Below are 17,525 nucleotides of genomic sequence, written 5' to 3'. Positions count from 1 at the left end.
GTTGCTTAGTGACTGCCTGGTGGGAAAACACCTACTCCTTCTCTTCACCTTGCCCTCTCTAAAATAATTCACTAAGTTTCTTGCCCACATATTAGCTAGAATGTGAAACAGACGGATATTAGACCTGTAGTCAATGTTCTTTCAGCATTTCACAATAGGATGCTAGATGCAGCAGACACAAAAAAGTCAAATTTGCATAAATACTATAAGCATATTGTGTCTGCCTTCTCATTCTGTTCACTCTGTCTCGTTAATCTGAGCCAGACAGTGCAAGCTCTGCGGACCTTGTCTGGTCCTCGCACCCGTTCTTGTGTGGGTTCTGTCCCCAGGTGGTAAAACCCTTCCTCGGAGTTCATCTTTAGTGCACAGAGAACGGACTAAATGCCTTGCAGAGGGGAGTTAAACAAAAAAAGTAAGGCTTAGCTCATAGTATTTTTCACTAATTTTATTTTAAAAATGATCATAGTGGCTGCGTATTTCTACGTGTTTGCCTCACTGATGGGAAGGAAAGAAATCTGGACCTCTTGATTCATGATTCCTCTTCTTGCGCTGGCTTCACCGCAGGGTGGGCGATTCTCAAGGTCTGAGTGGGGACTCTCAGAGGGCTTGAGGGGGCATCTTACAGTGAAGGCAGAAGAGCTGCAAGAATGGTGCCTGGGAGGAGATCTGGAGGCTAGGGCACGTTGAGAAGACCTAGCAGTCCCTCCCTTTATTTCCCAAACAAGTTCTACTCTTTTCACACCTACTTACTGCGCGCCCCTCGCGCCTGCCCCTCTGCGCTACCTCTTCCCATTTCTCTAACGGAGTAGAAGCCTGGGCTATGAGGAATGCACTCCACCCAGAGGATCACGACACATCGCCTCTAAACCATAGCTTCTGAGAAGTAGGCAGCGGTCTTACAAACACCCTACTCTGTCCGCAAGAGGTTCTCGGCATCACGAGGAGGTAAGCTGCCCACGCGCACCCCTTTGCCCTGTCGCGTCCTCTTCCTCCCCAGAAAAACAGCCGTGGATCACTAGGACGCTTTTCAAGATCACGCTAGCTCCAGAGCTCAGGGAAGACTCAGAGAGAAAGCACGCGGATACCTCCTCCGCATCCTTTAATCGTCTGCCAGCCCTCTTATTCGGGAGCCTGGCCTTCCGCTGGCTGCGCACGCTGCGCGGAAGGGCGCATCTTCACCGGTAGCTCCGGCGGCGGAGACGCGCGGGGCGTGCTCGGGAGCGAGGAGCGAAAAGTTGTGCGCCCACTTGGCAGGGGGAGAGAGCGAAGGAGCGAGCGCGCCGGAGCGCGGCGGGGAGACGGGGAGGGGGCGGGGAGGGGGCCCGCTTACATGAATTTCCAAGTGGCAGACCAGCCTCTGCGCTCTGCCCAATGAGATCCGTCAGGGGAGGCACCCGGCTCACTTTTCCACATCACTTCACAGTTACATTTGGCAGGCAAGCGGGCTCGCACGCTGGAGCGCTCAGCCCAGAACTAGTGGATCTATTTGGAATCTCCCTGCCTCCTCGAAGCTCATCCGCTGTCGCTGGTTTCTGCACAGACGGTCGCGTCCACCCAGCAAAGCTGCACTTTCGGCTGCAGACACCCAGATCCCGGCGCGCCTGCCCCGTGTCTCCGCACCAAGCCCCGCAGCTCTGAGAGGCATGAACGCGATCCGGAGGCGGCTGCCCAGCGCGCGGGGATCGCTTGGTACTTGCCGCTATCGGGAGTCGACCCCGAGCCCCTCCAGCCATTTGTGAACTAAGAGGCTTGAAATTCGCCAGCGCAGAGCCCCACAAGAGTAAGTGGTCCCCTTCCCGCACCCCCCTCCCCCGGTTTAATCTATGCGCCGAGGACTTAAAGGGGACCGTTTCTTTTAGGAATCCCCTTGCCCCTTCGGACTCCTTGCGTGCCTCCTTCCCTGCAGGGTTGAGCTGAGTCTTCTTTCCTGCAGTGCACAGCTCATGGGGACTCTTCAGGGTTTTACCTGACGATTTTGGCAACCTAATCTGACAGTAGATCCTGGGGAGTAGCAAGCAGGCTGTGCTCCTCCAGTTTTCCTGCCGGGCTCCCTCCTTGCGGTCGCCTGACGATTTCGCCGCCTCGCGACACAGGCAGGCGCCGCCGCAGCCGCGCGCCTTCACTGCGGGGTCTGTGCGGTGAATGGGAAGCACCCGCCGCTGGATGAGCCCCAGTTGAAAGGAGGCGTAGGGGGTTGAGGGTGCCCTCTGGCTGGTTTGCTGCACCACCCCACCCCCGAGGAGAGGGAGGGCGACCCTCGCGGTGGGGCTGCGGGCCACGACACAGCAGCGCAAGCCCCGGCGCGAGGCTTTCCCACAAGTGGCTGCTCCAGCCCGGGAGGCGCAGTGCCCACCGCAAACTTGCCGGGCTCCCCAGCCGCACCGCGGCTCTGCGGTCGCTAAGATGCTGCCCCGCATCCAGGCAGGACCCCCAGACAGGGTCGTCCCCGAACCAGCGAGACTGCACTCACAGAGGCCCCCCAAGCGGAGGCGGGGACTCCTCGTCTCTTAGCGCCCGCGGAGCCCCGAGCTGCGCTTTCTGACATCTCACTCCTCCCCATCCACGAACCCTTGGGGGGCGGGTCGCGCCCCTCGCAGGACCCGAGGAAAAGCGGGCTCTCGCCTGGGTTCTGCCAACGCGTAACAGGTTCATAAGGAATCTGCTCCCGTTCTCCCAGGCTCCAGCCAACCCTGGAGACGGAGAAAACCAGCCACCGCCAACGATGATGCCAACAGGTATCCGCAATTCCCTGTGCCTTTTCTTTCCCCAAGACCAAAGCCTTCCTCACCCAATCTGGCAAAATCCTCAAAGTTTCGTTATCGTGGACCCTTCCCCGCAGGCACAGAGCCAGCGGCACGTCCAGGACTAGCCAGTTTGCCTCCGCGAGCCGAGATAGCAGCTGTTTGCTTGGCTTGCTAAATGTACGAAATCAGACATTAATTGTTTATTGTTGTAAACGCACATTAGTCGGTGGTGGAAAATCAAGCTGGCAGCTGCTCACTTCAGCTCCAATTAAAGAATAGAGCTTATAACCAAGCAAGCGAGAAAAGATCCTTTCAACTTTACCACCCTTTCCTGAAGATTCCACAAGAGTTTCCTCTTTAAGAGGCATGATCCGATCATCCCTTAGCGCGCCGGAGCTGCTAATCAGATCAGCCGGCTGCTTTCTTTCGCCGGCTTCACTGTGTTTGTGGGCTGACAATGGGAACGGGGACGCTGGAGAAGGTATGCGAGCACTGCCCTCTGGAATGGGGTACCGCCGCGAAGCAGATGAGAGGGACTGGGGAGGGTTGGGGCCCTTCGGAAGCGCCTGCCCTCTTTACAGCACTCCTGACAGCCATCTCAATGGTTAACAACCCTCCCTAGGCTGTCACCCCAGGCTTCATTATGGGAGCTTTTCAACTGGAAAACTATGTGTGGGAGAGAGATATTTATGTAAGATTCAGGAGCAGGATTTTCCGTCCATTCAACCTGGCCGCTGTACCTCACTGCATGCAAAATGAGCCCTGTTGTTCATGGCAAGCACAGATGAAATTTCTGCCTGGCTTTTGCTTTTCATCAGCTGTGTCCAGCTTTGCAGGGGTTCTATCTGGAGAGAGGGAGAGAGAGAGAGTGTGTGTGTGTGTAAGAGAGAAAGAGAAGATTCTTTCACGGAGAGGCCTGATACCTTTGAAGGGTGTCCTCTGAGGGTTACAGTTTTTTTTTTTTTAATCCCTCAAAGAGAGTTCCTCATAATCATCATGTCCAGACATGTTTTTCCACTTCCCTGAGCTCTGTGGCTGAAAGAAATTCTAGGGCTATCCCTCTTATTAAATAATAATAGTAATAATAATATTCTGTAATTCTGCTTTAGCAGATTTGAAGCTCCCCATCACATAGTCATTTCATGCTGGAGCAGTCGCAGGATTTTAAATCACCTTCAATGTATATTTTTTCCTGGACTCTGAAGAGGGCTTGGAGTTGAGAAAATCTGTTCCGAAAACAGAGAGAAGAGCCTTCTCAGCAATTCTGTGGATTGCTTCATTCAGGGCTGTTCAGTGACAGTTCATCTTCCTCATTCTGTTCCCCAGGACACACAAAGGGGCATCAGGGTATCCCATGACCATTGCAAACAGACCAAATATTTTAAAGGGACTGCTAATGTTCTCTGAAATTTATGCTGCAATGCTGTCATTCAAACTTTTTAATCGTTCTCCCCTGCAACCTGGATCTTGTATTTCCAATTATTATTATTATTAAAAATCAATTATTCTGCCTTAGAAGCTATAGTCTCCTACAACTCTAAAGACTCCAGGAGGGTAAATATCTCTACTCAAGACTCAACATGTTTTAACTGCATTTTGGGTGTCCAGGATGCATTTCTTGAGCTTTTGAAGGTGTTACGAGTTTAGCTGAAGAACAATTTTATAGCAGCCCTCACTGGAATAGCAGCTCCATTTGCCTGCTATACATATACCAGCTCGAAAGGGAAGGAAGTCTTTAGCCTGTAAAATAACTTTATTTGGGTATTAAGTAGAACTCTGGTTAAGATAGTAGTCTTCTAAAGCAACCCCTTAGTTTAGTACGGAACACAGTGTAAGTAGCCAATGGCAGTACACTAAACAACCCATAAAACACGCGCAGCAGGATGTAATAGACCACTTGAGAAGGCATTTGTAAAGGCTGTTATATAAATATACTCATGATGCAACATTGCCTTGCAAACTCTGCACAGATTTAAGGTCTGATACTCCTGGTTAGCAGGGAGCACCCGATTGTTGGAGCAAAGCAAGGGAACTCCAAAGAATGAGGGTATAATGATCCTGTTCAAGAAACTGTGTACCGCATGGCTTTCCCTTCCAGGGTCCTTTCACTGTTTATTGGAAAGGAAACAGGAACAAGCACATACAGAAAGTTAGAATCCGCACATCATCAACTGTTCAGGAAACCTCATCATTAGAAGGAAATGAACGCTTCGAAGAAAAAATAATAATCCTCATCATTTTCTACTCAAGGTGGCACACCTTAACGACTTTATCAGCATTCCAGTCTGAGCAAATTTTCCATGTACTACCAAAAGCTTTTCATGGTCCAGATGACATTCAGTTTATATTTCCAACCATTCTTTTCTATCCCATCAGCAAAGTTTTAGACAAATCAGGGAACAAGCATAATCAGAAAGGCCGTTGTAGATGCAGTCTACGGCCCCAAGACTTCCTTTTGAAAACATTTGCTCAGTGATGCTGCTGATCCTGGTTTTGGTCATTTTATATTTCTTACAGTGTTATTCGGAGAAGCATGAAAAATGATGCAGTTTTCTCTCTGTTTTCAGCACGGTTGGCATGTACAGCTGAAATGGACTAACTTTGCTTTTTAGTTTAGGAAAAGGCTTCTAACTTTGGTGTGTTACACACCTACAGAGTGTAGAATTAAACCAAGGCTGATTCTTGTTGCTCTGTATTCTGTGTTGTACACGCACACACACACACACACACTGCTTACTTTTAGAAAACCTGAAAACGTGCCCAGATAACTAACTTACTTATTGGTTCAAGTAGGAGATTTTGGTCATATTCCCTTTGTCATTTCATCTGCCTTAGATTATTTCATTTGCACTCCTGGTTCCTTAGATTTGTATGTTGACTGGTCTTTTAAAGCAGATATATCTGTTTGTAGTGGGGGACAGTTTTTTTCCAGACTCTCATAAATGTGTATTTGTGAAATAGAATAATGTTTTGATGGTTGAAGGCCGTCAGCTGATGTCGTGGGGCTTCATTATCCAAAGAGCTGTTGGCCTGAGCTCGTTTCGTTCCCCTAGAAAGTTGTGATGATGTGATGTGTGCAATATATCTCTGCTGAACTGTTGGTTCTTGCCTCTGGAACCCGCTTCAGATAGAACCAGAAGGAGAAAATTAGTTGAACTTGGCAACTTCAAGAGGTCAGAAAAGAAATAATTTCAAGGGATGCCATTTAGTTGCTTCTCCCATATGTTGCCGTGAACTAAATCGCCGACGCATCTTCACGGCAAAGCACCGGGGCCAATGCTATTTCCTTTTGCTATCATGTCCCGAGTTTTTATTTCCTGAGTTTTAAATGTCATGTGCTATTCTGTATTACCAGTATCTACCTTCTTGCCTTTAGAAGTTGTTGTTGTTGTTGTTTTTTTAATAAAGGTCTATTAGTAAGTAGAAATAGATGTGATTTTCTGTATCTTTTTGGACATCCTAAAAGAATAACCTTTTTATTTAGGACCTTCACACAGTCTCCTTCCTCACCCTTCTTGCCAAAGACAACTGCAAATGCTAGAAGGGTGATGGCTGAGGGCTAAGCATAGAGTTAGTGTTCAGTAAGCATTGATTTAATGCATTAATGATTAGCAAACACTATGCCTTTTTTCCTTTTCCTGGGGGATTCTCAGTAAAGGAGAGGGAGGGGTGCAGTTATAACCAAAGTCCAATAGTGTGACAATCTACCTCAGTTTTCTCTACAGGAATTTCATAAATTGCCCCAAGTTTATTCTTAGACACAGCTTTTCTCTTTTTGAAAAAAAATCCATTTTATTTATGCTTCACAAAGCATATATTTCTCCCTCGAAATCATTTTTCAAATGATATGGGCATATAAAAATGACATAATTCAGCTTTGTAAAACTGAGAATGCCTCCAAGACTAAACTTGCATCAAAAAGGCTATTAAACTATATGTGATGCAAAGTTGTGTTTTACTGTTCTTTTTTTTTACTGTTTACTGCTCTAATTATGGAAGCATTGTATGGCCCTTTCCCTTGCAGGGGACGTATTAAGAAATACCTGAGGAAGAACTTACTTCTTCTTTCCTTCCTTTGCTCCCTCCCTCCCTCTCTTCTTTCTCTCTTTAACACATTTTGTATTTGGATGGAACAGTTCACGTCAACCTGATGTGAAGTGCAAGTCTAAGTCTTAGAAGACAACTGTTTACTCCTCTATACTGATTTTAATCAGCAGGATACCTGGCCCTCAATGCACACAGGAAAAAAAAACGTTCCATGGTAAGGTGCATTGTGGATATATTTACTGATATTTTAAGCGAATGGAATATACTCCACAGGAATATTAAATGGAATCTTAATTCTTCCTATGTATATCATTAAGTGAAAATGTTATTATGCTATATATATTCAATCCTATTAACAGTAAGAACCATATTTTCCATGCATTGTTTCTAGATGGATTAGTGCATAACACATGATTATTTGATTCCTGATGTGACACAAATAACATAAAATAAGTAGACGGGGGAGTGCTAGAGATGATCATAAGGGAATGCTTTTCCTTCTTATCTATGCAACCTCATCTCCAAAATCTGATGTAAAAATTAAGGTCACATTGCACGCTGTGTTTTACCCTATTGCTGTTTCAGCTTGGCAGACAGAATTTAACTTTTCTGTTGTCTAAGTATTTCTATCTTTAAAATGGTGGTCTCAGAAATATGAAAAAAAATGAATTCATACCTATTTCAACAAGGATAGTAAAACATACTTGTCTTTGAGTTTTACTAAAATGTAGTAGCTGAAGATAGTACACTTAGAATCTGAATAAGCAGTTTTATTTTCGTGGACCATACATTCCATGTGGTATCTCAGTATTGTTTTTGTCCAGTGAGTGCTTGCTGTCTGTCTACCTACCTGTCCATCATCTGTGTCCATACATAGTTCATGGCAACAGTGCCAGTGGGTGGTTTTTAAGCTATAAGGTCTTTGAAACATGAAATAATGACAGAAAGGTGTACTTACAAGGGTGGTTATTACACACTATAATCTAATTTGCAGCATCTTCATTTATTATGCTGGGACACTTGGCTGCATTTCAGTTTCAGTGTTCCCAACTCAGTAGCCCTGGTTGTGTGATATAACTGATTCTAACCATTTCCACATTTCTCAGACAAGAAGGGAGAGCTCCTAATTTCTAACCGTCATCAGTAGTGCTAAAATTCCTTGAAATACACAGAAAAAAGCTGTGAAATATTTTGGGAAGCAGACACTACCTAAACCCAATCTCTAGTTAGCATTGTCTTCTCGAAACTCCTGTCTGAGAAGTGTTTAGATATCACTTTGTTCTCGTCTTTGAGTTAGTAGGGACTAAAGGAATTTTTCTTGTAGAAGAGAAGTCCTGGGTTTTTCAATGGGTAGTTAACAATTTGATTGTAAGTGAGTAGTTCTGGTGTAGATGTGTGCTGCTTCCACTTTGCTCTTTCAGGAGAAAATGGTGATGGACAATGCCATGTCTTCTGTGGAAAAGAGAGACATAGGTGACCCCAGGGTGGGGGGAGGTTAAAAATACTGCCCTTTAGAGGCCTCATAAAACTCTTTGAAGTCATTAATTGTATGTTAGCTGTGGGTAGGGAAAGCTATTTATGAAATGCTGTTCCATTTATGTCCAGCTTGGTTCATGCCATTTCAAAACAAAAGAAAACAAGAGTTGGAAGGTTATTTTATTCCTTACATATTTACGTAGAGCAATGGAATTTTCCCCACTGATGTAAGCAAGAAATTGAAGCAAAATAATTTTTTCAAAAAATCAGTCAAGATTCTTTGTTAAGCAGGTGAAACATTCAATAAAGAGTAACTATCATTGCTACACTGACAAAGAGTTTTACAAAGCTTATCTCATCTAATTTTTTTCACCATCCTCCATGTCACTTTCCTCATCTGCCACAATTGAGATGAATTTGCTCCAGTCACTTATTGTAGGAATGATAGAACTGTGATTCAGACGACTTCTGTCTGACTCCAGGGTCAATGCTCTTTCAACCCTTGTGCCCCCACAGTTTAGCTGTGTTACAAGATTGTTAAGAGTAAGATTGATTCCTAGTAGTTGCTCTGATTTAAAGGGTATTGGTTTGCAACCTTGGGATTTGGGGCCGTGAAATTCAAAGCCGGCGCTCGTACATAGAGGGCCAGGAGAGACTGACCAAGAAGTCAGACCACTCCAGACTGGGAGGAGTTTAATGAGCAAGGGAACTGACATAGGAGACTTGTCTTGGACAGCCACAAGATCTCTGCACCTGCCTGCCAGAATCTTTAAAAAGTTTATATAGAGGCCTTAATGGGGTTTAGGCACAGACACCGTCCGGATTGTCTCAGTAACACATTACTCTCTCAAGGCTACATCTTTGAACTGCTTCTCCTGCAGGACGAGTGGGTGCAACATGCATTCCCAGGACAGGGAGGGGTAAGGAGCCCCTGACTGCCGGGGCCCAGCTCATGGGTGAACCCATCTTCTCCATGACCTCCTCCAGCAAAGGGCCAGCACAAATTGTTTTCACTCATTAGTTCTTCGGCTATTAAATTTTGAGTGGTTGTTTTAAAGACAGCAAAGGATGTGGCTTTTAAATGGAGAAGGAGGGGTTTAGTTTACACTTGAGAAATGACTTCCTAATGCTGCTCTATCTAATCCGCAAGCGAAGGGTGGGGCTTAGAGTTACCTTTTAGGTGGTTTCAATACAGTTCTGCCTTAAGAAGATCGAACAGAATCGATTCACCTTCAGTAACCTTATAATTCTAAGAAAGTTTATTAAATAAAGCTCTGAGTCAGTAAACACTAGAAAAGGGACCTTGACCTTCCTGTGTTTGTCACATACTTAGACACCCCATTCTGAAATGTCTATAGCAGGAAAGCTTCTGTGTGAAGACAAAGTTCTGACTCCATCTTGGGGAAGGATGAGAAGGCATCTATCTATCTATCTATCCATCTATCTATCTACCTACCTAACAATCATGCATCTGTCTCTACTTGTGCCATGGTAACCAGTAATCATAGAACTTAAGGAAAACTAAAGATTACAGTAGAAAAATGCAGTATTTTTTTGTTTGTTTTTGTTTTTTTAAATGCAGTGTTTTTGTATTGACACATACATTAACAGCAAAAAGGATTTGGCAAGTTTTATTCTGGGTGGCAAAACGGTATGCTTTTGAGAGGCAGCTGGATAAGTTTATGACCTGATGCCCAAGAAAGATGTCCAGAAAGGTTATGGTTGAGGGGAGAGAAGAGTGTGTATGTGTGTGTGTGTATGTGTGTAAATTAAAAACAAAAATTAGACTTCCAGTCTGCCAAGGGAGCTTGGTCAGGGAGTTCTGAAGGCTTTAGGAAAGGTGATTCTCTTGAATATTTGTATTTGGACACAAGCAGATATTGTTTCTCTCTAGTCACCCAGGGCTTGGTGTGAATAGCACCAGGCCGCACGCTGAACCATATACCCTGTGTTCCTGAAATGCCACTTTGAATTCAATGTGCATTTACCTGTTTTGAAGCAGCCTGCTAATGGCTCTAAATTCAAGGTCAGAAACATTTTCAATAGAAACTCTCTAGTCCTGTGTGTCATTTTTGCTTCCATGAAATATTGCGGCCACTAAGCCCAGTGGATAATAAAAGCATAATTTCCTGTCAACCACAATAATCTGCAGGATTGAATTCTAAAGTGTCGGTAAAAGGCCGTTTTTATTTTAGACTTTAGAGTGTGGCTCATCGTTGGGAACTTCAATCTACGTTGTTTACCAAATCGATGGCGCAGTATGTTTTTGCATAATGACTTAACATGTCTGAGAGTTGGCTGAGTTCACCTTAAAAAAAAAGTTGGGGTCAGCAGAGTCAAGATCTGGGCTGTAATTAAAAGTATCTATAAAATGTAAGTGTGACGGCAAAGGTGCAGTGTCAGTATCTTACCTAAAACAAGATACCGTCTTATGGGGAATTCTGAAGCCTTCCTTATTTGTAAGAATTCCAGAGACTGTAAAATCTCTTCATCTCACTCTCCGGGTGTAAATCAATGCAGCAGCATTATAATAAAGTGAATTGCTTGGCCAGATATACATTCTGTGGTTAGAAAATCTAAAACTAAATTGATTTTTTTACCCAAGCTTTACAACTTCGCTCAGTTTCTTCTTCCTTGCATAGAGTTAAGCGATTTGTGTATGCAGCTCCTATTGCAATGTTTACTAATTCTGATAGCAGTGATGTCACATTCGGTAGTATCTCAGGAATTCCTACAAAGCTATTCTCTGACCATCAGCGAGGACAGCACTGGCTCTGCCTGTGGCCGAAGTGCAGCGTGTAAGTTGTGTCCTTCCAGTTGTCACAGCAGAATCCCATTTCCCTCCAAGTGACAGACTTTGCCGAAGTGAAGACCAGGTCTCACCACCCCCCATAGCGTGCATGGGAACACACCACCTGCTGGGGCCATTTTCCCAGTGTCGCTCATCAAGTAGGGATGGAGTGGCTTAAGCACATTATGACATCATAGAAGATCCTGTATGTTCATACACCCCAGTGCCAAGGTTCCCTAAGTCTGTGTGTACCGTGGTAGTAAGTAGTTTGTGGGCATGACGTTAAATGACACTGAGGAGACGGTGACTTTCTCACCACACCTTTGAATCTCTCAAGTCATTTGAGGGAGGAGGTCTTAGTTGGGAGGTGATTTTATTCTCTCGAATCCCAGGCTTCTCAAACTGAGTTCCTCTAATCAGTAACATCTGTAGCACAAGTGAGAGTGTTAGGTAGTTTAAATAGAAATGAGCACTGGGTAGGGGGAGAGAGAGGGGAAAAGAACAACCCAGAAAATGGTAGTGTGTCTGCATACAGGAAAAGGGACTCCAGAAATTTTTGCTTTTTCTACATGAGGGCCAGTAAAAGAAGCCAGTTAAGATCAAAGTGCTGCAGCTGCGCATGGGAGGGGGACCTGGTATACCCTGACCCGATGAACCTACCCAAAAGGGGATGGGCGTGCCAGAGCGCCGGGAATCCGAGCTGTCAATCAATCAATCACGAAACCAGGATATAAAAACCAGGACAAAGGAACGGCGCCATTTTTCCTCTCTTGGAGGATTGGCCCACTCCCAATTCTCAGGAGCGTACTATCTTTTACTTTTTTTTCTTCAGTAATAAAATTCTTTGAGTATATCATGCTTTCTCTCGTCAAAAATCTTTTTTTCGGGTGACTAAGAACCGAGGTAACTCTTATTTCCCTTTTCCCGGGAACAAGATTATTAGAAATGCAAAGTTGCAGGCTCCACCCTAGATTTACCGGATCAGAATCCGCATTTTAGAAAGACTTCCAGGTGATTTGTATGCATATGAATGTTTGAGAATTACCCACCTAGGGGTTTCCTGGAGGTGGCTCTTACTGGGCTTAACCAGAACTGAGTGTTAAATTTTCTTGAACTGCCAGAGCTGGTTAGTGGTCACACTGAGAGCATGAAACTGGTCACAGTGGAAGTATTTATATCATGGGAATCAGAAATCAGGGATTCTGTTTCTGGAGAGCTACTTGCTAAATATTTAACGGCACACCCTTGCCTCTAACTGGTGCTGGTCTTTCTTTCAGCCAAGAGAGAGATGACCTCAGGCTCTGACAGTATGTAGTTAAGTGAAAATTAAGTATGATTTAAAATACCAATCTCATTGCGCTTCAGTTTGCTTACCTTTAAAATGAGAATGATGGTAATAAAGTAATAATACTTACTGGGTTACTTTGAAGAGCAGATATGTATCTGAACATACAAGGTATGTCTATACATAATTGCATATGCTTTTTCTTGGTGATACTGTGTGTATGTCCTGGATGCCCTTCTTTGTGATTTAATACCCAAATACTTTCTAAGTGTTCACTATTAATCTTTTTTGTTTAATAACATTGGCTTTCCATTTTTAAATAAATATTTTAAAACTGAGCTTGTTTCAGTGAAATATAAAGTGATAGCACACATGATTCAAGGATTCGGCAACATTTGAGGAGGGGGTACATGGGTGTTTCTGGTCCAGAAGCTCTGTATGAGGGGTTACTGGGAATGAGAGCTCTGCCACCTAATTCAGGGCATCGGTCAATCACTCCATCCTTCTCCAAAAAATGAGGAGATGGACGGGAATAGCACTTACCCGTCTCCCACACCCTCTCCATGGGATGACACTTACTTTTATTCCTCAAAGCTTTGCAGAAATCAAGCATGCTCTTCTCTTCACAAAGGACTGGCAGAGAAGAGGACTCCCTATTTGACATGTACTCCGTAGAGACCATGATTAGGGTGAATTTGATGGGTAGGAAGACGGTACCATGGCCATGGACTGGGTGATGTAACAGGAAGTGATTTGAAAACTATGCTAGGTGCTGATTCATTCACAGATCCTGGTTAGATGGTAGTAGCTGGTTTGATTGACTTAAATGTCCTTTTTACAACCACCATCCCACCTCCTTTCTGGTCCCCAGTTGGGCAATTCCTTCTCAACATTTAGATGACACTTCCTCCGGGAAGCCTTCTTTAAGGTGGTGAAGATGAGGGACATACCATCACCCTAACCCCTCTCAGACTATATTCCACTAAACACTGTTAACTACCTATTTCTTAGTCTCACCCATTAGACTCTTGGCTTCCTGAAGATGATCTGTTTGCTTTTCTCTCCTTCGTGCCTGACCCACAGTGTACGCTCATCAAATATTCATATAATGAGAGAGGGCATTGTGACAAGAAAGAATTTTGATATTAGATTACCTAGATTCAAACAATGGTTTGCTCTTTACTGGAGGTGTTCTTCGGGCAAGTCATTTAATTATTCTGCACCTCTGTTTTACACAAAACAGTACAAGGCATGGTAAGCTTTTATCTAACTGTAAGATACTGTGTTAATGGATGCTTTGTGCATGTATTCCTTTATTAATCTGTTCATTCTAACTAGTGAAGCTATGTCACTGTATAAAATTGTTTCAAGGTCCATTATTACTTTTTAGCTGATTCTAGCAAGTTCAGGTAGGGTACCAACTGTGTCACGTTCCGTCCTGCATAGCTTGGTGGCGTTCTGTCCTCTTGGTGGCTTCCGTCAAGGAGGTATCTTAGAAAGTATCTTAGAAGTAACTCAGGATTAAACTTCCTTATCCCAGAATCATTAACAGCAGAGCAGATGCCAGAGAATACTTGCAGAATATTTGACACAGTTTAAAAATAACTGTACAGTCTTACCTTTCTTAATTGCTATGCCAAGACTATGTATTTTAAGCCTCACAATAAACCAGTTAAGTACTTATTATTATAGTAATTTTTCTTGTTAATTGACCCCCTCCCCCCTAGCTATGCAACTGGTAAGGGTAGTTCTTTAACTCGAATTCAAACCCCAGGCTGGCTGGCACTAGAGGAAGCTCTCATAACCACCTCATGGTTATGCTTCTGTAGCACTCAGGCCATTGGAGAGTGGCCGGCAGGGCTCTGGAGCATTCAGGTCTGGCCCATCCCGGAGCAGGGTATGTTTGGAGGCAAGAAGTCTCTTTTCCCTGAGAAGCATTTAGGCTGATGCTCCATGTTTAGAACGAGCATCGCCTTCTGTGTAACATGGCCCAGCCCTTCTATCAGCAGCATGACCGTCACCCTCCCACACTCCACCTGGGGGAAGATGTTTACTGCCGTTACCTGACTCTCCTACCTGGACTGCCCCTACTGCAGAGGTCACACAGCTTAACTCTTTGCTCATTCATCTGCCTCTGAAGGACAAGGGACCCTGTCAGTACCCGCCCCCTAGTCTGGCTCAGGAAAACCCCAGGCACCGCAGCTTAGTGGGCACTTCCCATGTAGTGGCTGCTTTACATGAGTCCAGTTTCTGAATCACCCTCCTGCCTGGAAAGTAGGGATTATCATTGCCATTTTGCAGAAGAGAAAAACGGAAGCTCAGAGAACTTCAGTGTTTCGTCCCTTGTTACAGAGAAAGCAAGTGCGGGGCGCTGGGATTCGAGCCCAGGCTTCTCTGCCTGTAGAACAGACGCTCTGCCCAATGGCAGAATCATCCCACAGCACTGTCCCCGCCGTGTGTCTGTGAGAGAGCATGGTGTGTGATGGGTGTGCTGGAATGCTGTTTCAGTATTTTAAGTGTGAATGCTCTTTAACTGGATTGGCAATTCAACAAGATATTAATTAGTTTGGGATTTCTTATCAAGACCTTTTGAAATGTGTTTTGTTTCAAGTGTAAAGCCTGCAAAGGTGTGCTCTCACGCTGGGATGAGAGAAGGCCTTACTGGAAATCTGCTTTAAAGGAAGGCCGATTTCCCTGCACGGGGCTGCAATTCTAGCGAAAGTCGAGGACATCGTTCTGGACTCTGTTTGCTCTGAATTGGTTCCCTGTTGAAAGCTTTTCTCCCCTTCAGTTTCCAAAACAGCTGCTGCTTGCAGTGTCTCCCCTGTGCACTCACCAGGGTGGGGCCTCTTTTGAGGTACAGAGAGAGTCCCAGTGATTGAGTGGAGCCCAGGCAAAGAGCGACAATGACAAGCAGGGCGACTCCACTGACCATCTTGTTAGATCAGCTCTGCCTGCCTTTGCAGCAGAATCTGGGTCTGCCCTTTTCAGCTGGCTTCACTAAGGCCACTCACTAGCCCCGCCAATGTTAATGGCTTTCCTGCTTTCCCATTCTGAGCCAGAATGGAACCAGGGACCCGCAGGGGAAAGGTTCCCTACCCCATTATGAATTCCCTGAGCCGAACTGTTCCCGATGGTGTCCTAAGGAATTATTTTCCCATTTAATCTAATTCAGCAAGGCTTTTCTCTGGGATCTGCAGTGAACATTATTTCTTTAAAAATAATTTTTCTGAGAGGGAAGAAACACGTTTTGCCACGCTGAAGGTAAGCAAAAAATGTATTTGACACCTCAGGTAATGGGGATTTTTTTTTTCTTTTTTGCCCATTCCTTTCTGAATCGCCTCAATTGAAAATTGCATTTTTACCATATTTCATTCCCAAAGGAGCTTTTCATAATTTAATTCTCCTGTTCAACTGTACATCTGGAATGGGAGCCTTGGCACTGTCCTGACTGTGACATACATGCTGGACATTACAGAATTTCTCTCTAGGAGCATTCTAATTTTATTCACTCATTATTAGCATCCCGGCAGAGAATTGCATTCTGCACCCTGAACTGGATGATCCTTTCTGATGGGTTGTGGCAGCTAAGACTGTAAAAAATGGGGGATATTTCCCTTCTCATTTGTAATTTTTTAAAAAAATTTACCCATTGAAAGCTAGTTTATTCACATAGTTCAGCCTAAAGTGAATTAGAACTTATCTTTAAAGTAGGGCATTGTGGGGAGAGAAGGAAGTAAGGAAGGAAGGAGTTTGTAATCTCTACAAGAGAACAAGAGGGCTCCACTGTCATACACTCAAACCTGCATTACAACCAAAAAGACTTAAGAAAAGCGAGAGTGGGAGGAATGGAGAGAGAGAAGGAAGGAAGGGAAGGAAGAAGGAAGGAAGAAAAAGAGGAAAGAAATTTCAGTTACTTGAAGCAGTTTTTTTTTTCTACTTAATTTTAACATTTTTATTGATTTATAATCATTTTACAATGATGTGGCAAATTCCAGTGTAGAGCACAATTTTTCAGTCATACATGAACATATATATATTCATTGTCACATTTTTTTCTCTGTGAGCTCCCATAAGATCTTGTGTATATCTCCCTGTGCTATACAGTATAATCCTGTTTATCTATTCTACAATTTTGAAATCCCGTCTATCCCTTCCCACCCTCCGCCCTAGATTTCTACTTTAAAACTCACTAATTCTCTCTTCCATGTTGTCTTTCTAATGCATTTTTCATCTTGTTCATTGAGTTCTTCTGACCCAGGATTTCTGTTTGGTTCTTTTTCAGAGTTTTAATCACTTTGGTAAAGTATTGCTTCTGTTCGTTAATTTTATTCATTGAACTGCCTTTCTGAGTTTTCTTGTAGTTTGGCTGAGTTTCTTCACGACAGCAATTTGGGATTCTCTATCAACTTGAAGCAGTTTTTGATAAGAAACATAAATAAAAAAATTAATATGCAAGTCTAAATAAAGCTTAAAGCATAAAAAGACCTATTAGCCTATTTGTTCTAATCCCTCAGATCCACTTTCTTAACTCAGGGCTTGGGAAAAATCCACTGTTGTTCACTTACATGCTTTTGACAAGCAGTACTTTTGTTTGGAAACCTGTTGCAGTGGACCTTTATCTTTCTTCCTCCTTGTGTTTTGCAGGAAATTTCAATGAGAAGGAAAGCCAATGGATCGTGGTCTTAGAAAAACTGCTTAGATGATGTCTGTTTCCTGTGCTATAAACACGTGGCAGAGCTGTAAGTAAATGCTCGGCACTGCATGATGAATTGGATGGCTGCAGACCGGAGGCAAAAAAAATAATTGTCTCATTTTCGTGGTGATTTGCTTAACTGGTGGGACCATGCCAGGACGGCTAGTGGACACGCTCTTGGATCTCTGGACTCCATTAATAATAATATGGATTAGTCTTCCCCCTTGCATTTACATGGCTCCGATGAATCCGTCTCCAGCTTTAATGAGTGGATCCCCTTTGGAACTAAGCAGGCTGAGTGAAGAACAGCGGATTTTGAACCGCTCCAAAAGAGGCTGGGTTTGGAATCAAATGTTTGTCCTGGAAGAGTTTTCTGGACCTGAACCGATCCTTGTTGGCCGGGTAAGCCTTGTTTTTAAGACCCCAGTTTCAGGGTCTGTGGCTGGTCTCTAGATCTTTACCATGAGGCTTGTCGCTGTTGCCACC

At 44.1% G+C, this 17,525-nt stretch overlaps 1 protein-coding gene and 1 long non-coding RNA gene across 2 annotated transcripts in view; one reads left to right on the top strand and one right to left on the bottom strand.

Moving 5' to 3' along the window:
• Nucleotides 1-1,029: 1,029 nt before the first annotated feature.
• Nucleotides 1,030-17,525, top strand: part of CDH8 (cadherin 8) — a 312,089-nt gene continuing 295,593 nt past the window's right edge. Inside the window, exons 1-2 of the mRNA XM_006211078.4 lie at nt 1,030-1,780; nt 16,991-17,441. Of these exons, the coding sequence (XP_006211140.1) occupies nt 17,190-17,441 (252 nt within the window). The 5' untranslated portion in view covers nt 1,030-1,780; nt 16,991-17,189. The remainder of the gene's footprint in view (nt 1,781-16,990; nt 17,442-17,525) is intronic.
• LOC140698482 (uncharacterized) lies at nt 10,435-11,172 on the bottom strand. The gene is made up of 2 exons (XR_012076280.1): nt 10,679-11,172; nt 10,435-10,575 (listed from the first exon to the last, which is right to left on the bottom strand). It is a non-coding gene; the product is annotated as an uncharacterized lncRNA (long non-coding RNA).

The sequence above is a fragment of the Vicugna pacos genome, chromosome 9, assembly GCF_048564905.1.
Source record: "Vicugna pacos chromosome 9, VicPac4, whole genome shotgun sequence".
Lineage (NCBI taxonomy): Eukaryota > Metazoa > Chordata > Mammalia > Artiodactyla > Camelidae > Vicugna > Vicugna pacos.
This window is presented reverse-complemented; position numbering and strand designations above follow the sequence as displayed.